A 12,378-nucleotide genomic window follows, 5' to 3' on the forward strand; every position below is an offset into this window, starting at 1 on the left:
TTCAGAAAAGGCTATTGTATTGTTTTTGTAATTATTTAAAGAAGATGAATAATTAACCTATTTAGCGATGTTGTGTTCAGTGTTGTTGTCCATCCGCTCGCACCTCGCGAATAGCCACGCTTGGCTACGTGTGGTGCCAAAATTAGTTAAACGTACATACGTAGCGTAATAGTGCCTAATTTTTGAAAGTCAACTCGGATGCACATTGGCCTGGGGTGAATGCATCTCTATTTTGGTCGTTTGCAACTGGATGAGTTTAAGTGAGGGAGGTCCTGGACCGTATTTTGGGGCTAGCCAGATTTGTGCCCAGCTCTGCCGAGCGATGTGGTGCCGCACGAAACCCATTCCAGTTTCCTGGTTACCGGTCTGGTACCAACCCCCCCCTTCTCCCTGGAGCTGATAGGCTTCTAACAGTCTGCAGATGTCCCTGGGTGTTTCCAGCCAACCAAAATGTGGGGTGGGGAATCACTAAATAAAGTTCAATATCAGATCGGACCCTCACAGTCAAAGCATGAAAAAAATAAGAGCAGGTTGTATTGCCCTTTCTGGCATAAAACAGTCGTGTTAAGATGCTCAAACACCAAATAAAAATCTCATGCAAGGAATCGTGTCTGCATTAACCACACGCGGAACGTGTGGTGAACATGCAAACAAATCAAGCTCTGATAATAATAAATGGTTTTGTCTTTGGGACTGACTGGTCCACACCAGAGACAGCAGACTTCCTTAGGGCCCAGTCTCACCACCAGTGTCAGACCATAGAACGCTCAAAGGCGAGCAGCACTTTTGCATGTTCACCACAAGGACCCTGTGTGTGGTTAACGCAGTGACACAGTTCCTTGTAGAAGGTTTCTATTTGATGTTTTAACATCTTAACACGAATGTTTCATTGCCAGAAAGGGTTAAAACCTCTTGTTATTTTTCATATTTCAATACTGGCAAAAAAAAGTTCCCATGTTGTAGCTGCTCACCCCCAGTCAAGTTTAAGATGATGTCCGCCATCGGAATGCAATGGTTTTGTTTGCACTCAGTGTATGAAGTTTAATACAAAATCTGACACAGAATCAAGTTAAAGCCGAAGTAGGACATCGGAATACCGCATATACACTGAATCGCAGATAGGATAAAATTGTACATTACCATAACGTTAATGTGTTAGTGTAACCTGTGTGGTTATGTACTTGTTAAATGGTGCATATGTTCGCCCTTCAGTATTAAAAAGATAACCTCTTCATTTCCTTTTGAACATATTTTTGACAAAGTGCTCAGGTGATGACCAGTACGATGGAGAGACATCACGTGAACACGATCACTGATCGATTCAGTTTGGTGTGATCAATTCGGTGTGCATGTTAAATAACCGATCATAGAATTGGCTCGGCGTGGCGCAGGGATTTAATCAGTGAGGCGTGGGGGTGTGAAGTTGACAGCAGATTTGGTCGCTTCAGATGGTCAAACACAGCCGTGTGCTGGAGAGGCCGCTTCAATAAACCCGCCGCGTGTGAACGGAGTCTCCTCCTGGATTCCTTGTCTACAAGCGTGGAGTGCAAGAATATCACGCCGGAGAACTATCGGTTGTTACTTTGTCAATTATTGTTGGCCACCCCCACTGTGACCAAGAGGATGATCACGGCCAGGAAGAACTGAGGCACATTGGGCATAAAAAAACTACAATTTACACGGCGACTCAACATCGCAGTATGATCGACTAAATGAACAGATTCATTTGAAAAATACGTAAAAATCTAACATAAATACCGTTCTTTTGTAAGCTCTTCGAACCGCGAAATTTAATACAAATGTCACGGGGCCGTGGCGCTGCTCAGCTGATCAGCTGGTCGTCCGTTTTGTTGTACAGTACTTCATGGTGCACATTAATTTTGCCCTCATTCATGGATTCAAGCTTGCAGCGAGTGGTGAGAGTGAGAGGGTGTTGCGTCAGTGGTCTGGAAGGGGGCGTGACTGGGCTGAGCCCCTCCTCCTTCTAACCAGCCCTCCCCCCCATCATCTCATTGCCATCGGCTGATGAGGATTGCTTGTGTTGCGATCGAAACGTCGTGATTTGTTTTATTTTATATTATTTTATTCCTAACTACGTGACTTTACCGAAAGAACCAAAGAGTATGGATTCCTGCAGTCAAGATCGTTAATACTTCTACATTTAAATCATCGTTAATATTAAAGTTAATGTTCTTGGTTCTTTCGGTAAAGTCACGTAGAAGGGAAATAATAAAATAATAAAAATATAACATAATAAAATAAAATTTTCACGACGTTTTGGCCACAACACAAGTAGCCTTCCTCAGGTGAAGAAACAGAACTGTCGAAAAGACAGCGCTCCAAGGAACACTGCTAAGCTTGGCAGCGTCTTTAAGCTGGGTGGGAGGAGCAGAGTGCCTCGACAAAGGAGTTTACATATCAACAGAATAATTTAGCATTGAAGTAGCTGTGTTAAGGTGTTAAAGTGAGAGATTAGCATGCAACTGCGAGATTAGCATGATGTTAGTGTGAGGGATTAGCATGTAACTGGTCACGAAAGTAACTATGTTAAAGTCAGAGTTTACATATCAACATTTAGTATATTGACGCTAAAGAACTGCAATTACGCAACTATCATACAATAAGCCGATGTGAAAAAACTAAGCATAAACTACAATATAATAAATGTACTCAATATATTCTTCAATAAGTTGAGCTATTAACATAAAGTAACTGAGTATACACTACACTATATAATCAATACCATATAGTAAACTGATAAAAAAACTAAATATAAACTACATCAATGTTATAAAAAAACTCAATATACTCTCCAATCAGCTGAGCTCATAACAATAAGTCGTTACACGTTACAATTCTGTCGAAAAAAGTGGTGGTTTCTTTTTCTTTTCAATGTTAGCACCACGGAAAGCGACGAGCTTTGTTCAGACGGACGAGTCCATCTATGCTCGGAACGGAGGAGGGGGGAGAGAAACAGCCACGATGTGCTGCTCTGTCCTGTGTTGCGTTACAACTATGCTATTAAACTAGACTACTATACATTACAATATTATACCTTCCAATAAAAACTACATTGTATAATATCGAATACACAGCCCAATGTAAGCTCTAACATTATGCATTATATTGATATGCCTCCAACTAAAATCTTTTCTACATTACACGACTATACACCGTAATATACACTGCCATAGACAAACCCCACCATTGAATTATACAATGCGTTACTATACACTGCCCTATACTTTAGACTATAAAATATTAGACATGTAGTATTACACTATGCATTATTCTACCAACCCTACTGTATACCACACTGCTGTATATTCACTATACAATTACGATACTGTATATTGCCTTATGAATTATGTTAAACATTACACTGTTATACTATTTATTATTATACAACATGCAGTAAACCATACCATTGACCGTCGTGTGAAAGGTACTAAGAGGCAGTGCCAGCGAATGGACTGCGGTCTGAAAGTCACCGTAAAATACAATCAATCAAGAACCGAAATGGTTTATCACGTCTTTCCAATGGTTACTAAGCCAGAATCCATCTTCTCGGTTGAAATCGTGTCTGTGTTTGTATATGTGGATGGCCTCATGAACGAATCTCTCATGGTAGCCGGATGGCTTGCAGAGAACCTCTGGAGAAGTCAATGTCATGTGAGCCCACTAAATTATAGCAGTGATCTGCCACGGCTGAGGTATTCATCCTACCGTGTTTCAAGTCTGCTTTATGTTCACAAATGCGGTCCGAGATATGTCGTTTGGTTTCTCCAATGTAGCTGCTACCACAGAGGCAACTTAGTTTGTAGACGCACTGGCACTGTATGTCTGGAACCACATCCTTTACAGACGGAACCAGATCACGGATTTTATGTACTGTGTTGAATCGGATCTGGATCTTGTGTTTATTCAGGATTTTGGATATCTTGTTTGTAACCCCCGTAATGTAGAGCAAGGTGATGGTTTTGAATGGTTCCTCGAGAGGATCATTCTTCATGGTTGGAGTGATGGCTTTGCGGATTGTGTAGTCGGAGTTACCATAAGCCTTGAGAGCTTGGTGTACGTGCTTGAGTTCACTGGCAATGTGTTCCTGGTCGGAGATGCATTGGGCTCTATGGTATATAGTCTTGATGAGGGAATTCTTCTGGGGATGGATGGTGGTGGGAATACGGTTTTAAGCATCCGTATGGGTAGCTTTACTGTAAACAGAGTGGCTCATTGAACCATCAGGTCTCCTTTTAATTAGGACATCCAAAAAATGTAGCTTGCCATATTTTTCGACTTCCTTGGTAAATTTGATGGCTGGGTGTATAGAATTGTTGTGGTCAAGGAATTGGTCTAGAGTAGGCCGGCCATGTGGTCAGATGACAAAAGTGTCATCCAATCTCAAATTTCTCCATGAAAACGTTGGCTACAACCGGAGATAAGGGGGAGCCCATTGGGGTGCCCTCAGTTTGTTTGTAGAAATTTCCATTCCAGGTGAAGTATGTGTTGGTTAAGCAGTGTCTCACCAGGGGGGGTACATCAGTATGCAGTCCTTGATGAACCAAATCTTCAATGATTGCGATGGTGTCAGGTAAAGGAACTTTGGTGAATAAGGAAACCACATCAAAACTGACAAGCAGGTCGTCTGGGGACAGGGAAATACCGTTAATTGTCGATACCAGGTGAGTAGAGTTTAGTACCGCAGAGATGGTTTTTCCATTAAATCTCCGCAGGATTTCTGACAGAAAACGAGTCAGTTTGTAGGTGGGGGAGTTGATAGTAGAGACGATGGGACGAAGGGGTGTATCTTCTTTACGTATCTTTGGAAGGCCATATAATCTTGGTTGCCTGGCCGCAGAAGGTTTCAACGAGAACTGTTTGGTTTGATCAATTAATGCTGTTGAATCAGAAATGATTTTGTTGGTTACTCTTTGGTTTTTTCGATAAAGTCACGTATAAATAATAAAAATAATAATTATGTAATAGCATACGACGTTTCGATTGCAACACAAGCAATCATCATCATGTATATATATCTGCGGTTATGTGTTTCCTCTCCCTATTAAATTTAGCTCTTCTGTACCTGATGATGATTGCTTGTGTTGCAATCGAAACGTCGTATGCTATTATATAATTTCATTATTTCTTATTTCTATGTGACTTTACCGAAAAAACCAAAGCGTAATTCCTGCAGTCACGAAAGCACCTAATCATATTTTGTTGGTTTTAGTGACGAGGCTGTTGGTGGGGTCTCTTCTTATTTTTGTATAGCTGCCATCGTTGAGTAGTTCCTGAATTTTGTTGTTATATTCTATTTTGTCCATGATGACAGTGGCATTGCCCTTGTCGGCTGAGAGGATGACAATGTTATCCCTCTTTTTTAATTGAGATAATGCAAAGCGCTCATCTTTGCTGATGTTGCTAGCTGGCATCTAAGCGTTTTTGAGGGTTGCAGCGATTTCAGATCTTGTGTTGTGATCGAAACGTCGTGATTTGTTTTATTTTATATTATTTTATTTCTAACTACGTGACCTTACCGAAAGAACCAAAGAGTATGGATTCCTGCAGTCAAGAGCGTTAATACTTTTTAATTTTAATCATCGTTAATATTAAAGTTAATGTGTTTATTTTTTATTATGTAACATAGTTTAGTTTATAAACAGGCAACTTAGTTAAGCTATGACGAGTCTAACCACACCCGTGGTTCCCCTAACCCCTACAACGCATAAGCCCCCTCTAACTTTATCAACCGCGAGGGTTTTCAGGAACCTGAACCCTCGCGATTGACCAGGGAGCTACTCTACATACATACAGGGGTCGCATGAGCGACCGCTCATATAGGAGCCTCTCATCTCTAACGGCGAACATCTGAGTACGGCAATGGGCATATTGAGAGACTTTCGCACAGCACGGCCATTGCAGGGTATAGCTCTCGATCAAATTGTCCGTGAAATCGATGCAGCAGCGACATGGAGTCGGCGCTGTAGAATGACAAGACGCCCGCCTCGCAGTCCAGGTGAACCCCGACTCTTTTGGGAGCATCTCGCACCGACAATTTTGTTTCTGTCTCGTTATGTACCGCCGTGTAGGCGTTGCCCCGTTTCTTAAGGCTCCACGAAACTTCATTGAACCCAATTTTACAGGCTTTGTCATCACCTTTCCGTGGTATTGAGTCATACGTGACACCGATGATGAATTTCTTACAACCTCTCACGTCCACCTCCCAGTAGTGGCGACCCGATGAGAATATCTCAGAGCAAATGACCACTCGGTAGTGGTCAAACCTGCCTGAGTTGTCAGGGTAAGGTTGGGTGTGTGTGGAAGTCCTGACGGTTTTAAAGTCGGCAGAAATCTGGAGGTTCCGATGTGCCGTGTTTGGGTTCAGAGTCGGCGAGCAAGTGCCTGCAAACGGTAATAATGCACATGTTGTGTTAAGCGAACATTGTTTACTTTTGAGAAATACACTTTGCAATTGGAAATGTCAGTAAGAAGTACAAACATTTGCGGAAAATGTCAGCGTGCTGGGCTGCATTTCACACAGCTGATGTAGTCTTGATCAGGGGTTCCTACGTTTCTGCCCGAGGTTCCTGCCTTGACGATGAAAGGCAAATCAAATAGAGCCCAAGGCATCAACCGACTGACCCGATCTCACTCTCAGTAAACTGTCCACAAAACTGTGAGATGGCTTCAGGACATGTCTGGTAGTTACCAGTGGCGCCGCCTCTAATCCAGCACTTAGTAGGCGAGGGTTGGTGGATCACAGATTCGTGAATCTCCCTACGCAATGGCTGCTGCCATGCCAGGGTATGGCAGTACAGCAAGTTTATTCATCTTCATCTGGAATCCATCTATTGGGGGATTACGTGTTACCTGCTTCATACTTATTGTTTGGTGTTGATGCAACTCGCTGACACCGTGTCACTACTGGACATGTCAAAAAGAGCTTCATAGCTCATCGGAGTCCTCATTCAGGATAAAGATTCTGATACTCGTGGGTTTTTTCCATGTTTACTGTCACAATGCATGAACGCATTTTCGCTTAATGCAGCGCTTTTCATCAATGCATCTGCCACGCTAAATGATGAATATTGCACCGTACTAAGGGTTCATATCTATTAAGGAATATTTTTCCTCATCGTACATCAGCATTACAGTTGAGTGACAAAGATGATGCATTAATACACTCAGCAATGCACGTTGTGTGGCGTGTACAGCATATCACGTACTCGACTCGCTCCTCATTTTCAGGAATGCCTCTTGCTTTTCACGATGTTCATACAGAATCCCTTTGAGTTGCGGGCTCTCTTCCTGCTGGCGATCGAGGCGGCTGATGATGAAGTCAGCTCGTGCTGACGCACGGGGCATCGAATAGACTTCTGAGAGCTCGGAGTGCGTGATGAGACCCTGGACGAGCAACTCGCGATGTAGCATTGCAGGGCTCCTACCAATCAACTCTCGTGCCACCGGAAGCTCCTCCGTCGTCATTCTTTGCAATGTATCTTCGCTGTCACCCTTCTCTGCATCGGTGTTGTTTGTGCGATGATCTCCACTGTTTGCAAAGTGATCACAAATGTGAATGTCTTCTCTGCTCTCATCCACAGCCAGGTTCTTAAATGATTGAGCTGTTAAAACATTTGTAAGAATTATCAAAACAAATTTGAGTTCTAACATTGCAATTGTTTAATTCCTTTGTAAAGATTATTATCATCATCATACGTTGTTTGTAAGTCATTGCTGGGAGGTCTCCCAAAACCACAACCATTTATTATGGCCCTATACTGACAATTAATTTCACTGTCACAATATATTTCTGCACGTTAACTGATATCACCCCGTCTCCGTTTCTGTCACCAAGAGCCATCAATGTGTCCACAACCACTCTTTGCATTATACATTCTCTTTATATCTCCCAGTATAATTTAGAACAGCCACCTCCTCCATCACTTTTTGTACTTTTTTTGGCTCTGTTTAATTTCTGATTTCATCATTTGGCATCTGTGCTCCCGATTTAAGAAGTACATTTAAAAAGGAAAATATGAAAATAAAGCCTTGATACGAAATTTCAGACAATTGTAAATTGTTGTCATATGTTTGTTTCAGATTGAGACAATCTGCCATGTTCACTGCCCGAGCGGTAAAACGAACACTGCCGCAGTGTTTCAGGAACCACCGCTGTGTTTGTGTTCTGCAGAAACAGAGAGCTCCGATATTCCCTCACTCCCAGCTCCACGCTCTTCTGCTTTTACCTCGCGTCTAGACTCCCTCGCCTTCACTACTCCCGCCACACACAGACATAGCAGGGTGAATCAGGGACAAATAACCTCCACGACCGACCCATAGAATGTGGGTGGTCACTCACCCAGCAGTAGATTGACAAAGGGGATGTTCACGTGCTCTACTGCTGTGGCTACATCGCCTGCATGCACTCAGCAGCGATAATTTTGAACCGTTTTTTCCTTGCTGGGTATGAACACACTCCAAGTCAGTGTCACTGATTCCCTATGCGTGACACGCCCTTGTACTCACCTTCGTAAATCGCGACTGAGCCCGACTTCACCTGCATAGCCGGACAAAGCGGCCCACTTGGAATCTCGTCGAATGAGTGCAACAGCTCCATGGTGCTGGCGTTGTAAAACGAAAGTTTTCCTGCGTTAAAGTCCAAGTGAACGCCAACTCTCTGCAAATGCGTAATCTCTGGATAAGTAATGCATCGGTCGCCATGTCTTGCAGAGTAATTTAAATCCCATTTAACGAACGCCCAAGACTGCTCATTCCAGCTCAGCCTGCCAGACTTTTCTTGACGATTCCGAGGAATTGACCCACGTGCTACGCCTATAGAACAGTTTTCCGAGGCTCTCACGTCCACTTCCCAGTAGTGGTCACCCGACGAGAAGGTCTCAAAGCAGAGGACTATTGGCCACCACTCAAACCTTTCCGCGTCATCAGAGTAAGGCTGAGCCACCTGGTTCCACGTCACTGTGCTGAGATCGGCAGAAATTTGAAGCTGTCGATGTGCCGAGTTGGGGTTCAGAGTGGGCGAGCACAAATCTGCAATAAAAACAAATTATAGTGTAAATCTTTACAATCACGACTCAGTTTTTTGCTCGTAATCGTCAGCCATGATTAAGTTGTCGCCATGAGAGGCAAAGCTGCACCTGGACATTTTGTGCCCATGCCACTGCTGGTGGAAGGATCTCGACTAGAAGCAGCTTCAGAGCCCCTTCTTGAGGGTATTTGGCCCTCCCTTCCAAGCTGGTTACATGAGCCACAGTGGCTAGGAGATGGTAACTACCTCGCCTGGTATGCATGAGGTCACGTGTTCAATCCCGACCCTGACTCCTATTTTATATTTGGAGTCTGTGTGTGTCTCTCTCTCCCCGTGGATTTTTCTTCACATTTAGAATCGTATAATAACACTTTTAGAAATACATTCAAACTATTGCTTTGCCCAAAGCTACATCGAACTGTGGATGTATGTTATTATTCGCATGGAACTACTGCTGACGATTAAATCAGCTTGCGAGTGCTAAGTGGATCGTTGCATAGCAGGGTCGTAGGAGGTATTGGAGGCTTGGGGAGGCTCGAGGAGGCATTCATCTAGCAGTGGATTGACCTTGGCTAATGATGATGATGTAAAGGGGATGAGTATGACATGTATCCAGTGTCCACCGCGTTCGGCCTAAATTAGTCACAACTGTTTTTGGCCACTCCACCATTGCCCCACCTGCGAAGGTTTTCCCGCTTGAGTGAGACGTTGGGACTGTGGGCCTTAGTGGACTCATTTCTTTGTTGAGATAACTTTTTTGTCATTGTTGTTTGTGTATGTTTAATTTTGGTCACATTTATGTATTCAATTATTATTGTTTTACTTTCTGAGGGTGTTCATATGCTCGGTAATTGCTACATATATAATAGGATATGTAAAGCTCTGTGGGACATAATTAGCATGAATGTCGCTATATTAAATATTATTATTTTATGAAGTTGTCTGGCCTGAAAAAATAAAAAAGGCTACGTTTAATGGATGGCAATGCTGACGAGAGTGTAAAGTGTACGCACGGCTCGTCTTCAGCATGTCCAGGAAATGCCGTTCCCTGCTCCGCTGTTGTTCGAGTGTCTCCAGCAGCTCTCGGCGTTTGCCTTCCCCTCGTATCATGACGGGCAACAGGATTGAGTCCACGCGCTTGGCGGCGTCGGGAATTGTAAACGCCCTCCAGTACTCCTCTTCCGTAACCACGTTCCTCCTCTTCAGCTCGTGCAGGAAAAGGGAGGGAGTTTTGCCGATCCACTCTCGCAACTCTGGCAACTCCATCTCGACGTCCTTCCAGTTGCCTTCTTGATCTTCCGTGATCATTTTACAAATGAAATCCTCTGCACTCTGCTAGAGTAAAAGCACGGCAAGTGAGTGAGCAGCAATCGCCAGATCATCATCATCATGCACAACACGGCTGAACAATAGGGAGCCATCTCTCGACCGTACCCGAGCATCGATCAGCCTCCCATTTTACCTTTACCAGATGGAAATTTCTGCGGTACAGCCATGAAATGCCGAGGTACGGAAAACCTCTCCACTCTCTCCAGAACAAATCTCCCCCTAGAATGCTGGACCCTTACTCCCCGTGCCCCCCCCCCCTCCATAAATATATTAAAGCTACCACTCTACACCACAGTCAGAAAACTCCTTCAAGGGTGGACACCGCAAATTATTTCACCGCAGCTAGACAACACTTCAAGCACCTAAAGTCCCCCTCCTCCCCTCCCCTCCCCCACGGTCTTTCTGTACCCCCCGCCACCTTCCTCCAGAAAACCATGGACCCGTTGTGTCGGGGCTTGCGTGCTTACTACAATAATGAAAAACACAACAGCAACAACAAGAGAGTAGGATAGACTAATTAACTTGGAATGACTTACATTAATTTCATCAGGACTGAAGACATTACTATGCAGTGAATCTCTCAACAGCTGCAAGCATATGAAGAGAGGAGGAGGGGGGGGAGTAGAACAAACAAAAAATATGAACTTTTCTTTTGCAATCAAGGCGCTTCATAATGAACATGCATTCTACATGTAGTAGCAACCCCGTCTTGCTCATCAGTAATATCACGTGAGCATTGATTTTGATCACAGCCGGTCACCCGACTTCTCACTCGATTCAAATAATCCATTGCTGCCCCGGCCGCCCTTGTGAACACATCAACTTTAATCAATAACGTAGCAAAAGATGCAGCCACGTCTCTCTCTCGCTGTCCTCCTCCTCCATTCTCGAGCCTTGTAACCCTCCTTGTCCTCCTCGCTCACCTTCCTCGTCCACACCCACCCCCCTACTGGAATTGTCTCAATGGCTTCCCTGCCACTTCTATTTCCCCCCCCCAGCCCCTCCACCATTCTCGGACATTGCACGTGACATATGTAAATGTTTTTGATTTTATCGAATTCGTTTTTCGTTTCAAACGTTTGGGTTAACGTTGATCTTACATTGCTGCTGTGTATAGTAACTACCACATGGCATGCTGTTTCATATTATCAAGTTTCGAGAGCCACTGGTCAAACACACAAAGTGATCAGCTGCCACTTGCGTGGCACAGCTCCATCATCACTGAACACACCGTGACGGGAAAGATGCTCGCGTGAAGATATTCCGAGTGCTTTGATTATAGACGGCAATACAACCGTACAATTTGGCTCAACCTTTGTCTTTTTTAAAGGATATTCACGATAACAACAAAGGCTAATTTCCATTTAAAAGTAGGCAATGATAATACATTCCATGTGTAATGAGTCCACCAGACGAAGGTTGAGACGGCACAGCTCCTCTTTGTTTTCCGCACGAGCTCACGCCGCGTGTGGACCACTCCACTCCAAACCCCGCCAGGAAGCCGCCCCCCGATCGCCCCGCCTCATCCCGTGACGTCACCGCTCCCCTTGTGGGCGTTCCCTCTCTCTCACGCCCCGCCTTCTCTTTCCGTTCGGCTATGACAGCATCTTTAACAGTAACCAGGGATCCCGTGGCTATTTCGACCACCGGATTGCGTGAGTATTAACACTACGCATGAAGTGGCGCATTTACTCCGTAGATCGCAATGCACCACCGTGTATGAAAGACAGGAAACATACAGAACGCGCAGGGTAGATGACCAGAACTAGGAGGGAAAATGCTGATTTACCCACTCAATCACTCATTAAGCCACTCACTAACCCACTCACTTAACCACTCACCCATTGACCCACTCACTTACTGACTCACCCACTCAGTCATTCACTCACTCAGCAACTCACTCACCTACCCACTCACCCACACAATACCCACTCACTCACCAACCCATCCATATACTCACCCAATCACTTACCAACACCCACTCATCTACACACACACCCAGT

At 44.3% G+C, this 12,378-nt stretch overlaps 1 protein-coding gene across 1 annotated transcript; it reads right to left on the reverse strand.

Annotated features, from left to right (window-relative positions):
- Positions 1-897: 897 nt before the first annotated feature.
- On the reverse strand, positions 898-11,205 carry LOC142906626 (uncharacterized). The gene is made up of 5 exons (XM_076054835.1): positions 10,912-11,205; positions 10,060-10,378; positions 8,527-9,048; positions 7,227-7,622; positions 898-6,402 (listed from the first exon to the last, which is right to left on the reverse strand). The coding sequence occupies exons 2-5, from the start codon at positions 10,352-10,354 to the stop codon at positions 5,855-5,857; spliced, it is 1,761 nt and encodes a 586-aa protein (XP_075910950.1). The 5' UTR covers positions 10,355-10,378; positions 10,912-11,205; the 3' UTR covers positions 898-5,854.
- Between the last annotated feature and the right edge of the window lie 1,173 nt (positions 11,206-12,378).

The sequence above is a fragment of the Petromyzon marinus genome, chromosome 68 (genome assembly GCF_048934315.1).
Source record: "Petromyzon marinus isolate PM22_M1 ecotype Great Lakes invasive population chromosome 68, UKy_Petmar_22M1.pri1.0, whole genome shotgun sequence".
Taxonomy (NCBI): Eukaryota; Metazoa; Chordata; class Hyperoartia; order Petromyzontiformes; family Petromyzontidae; genus Petromyzon; species Petromyzon marinus.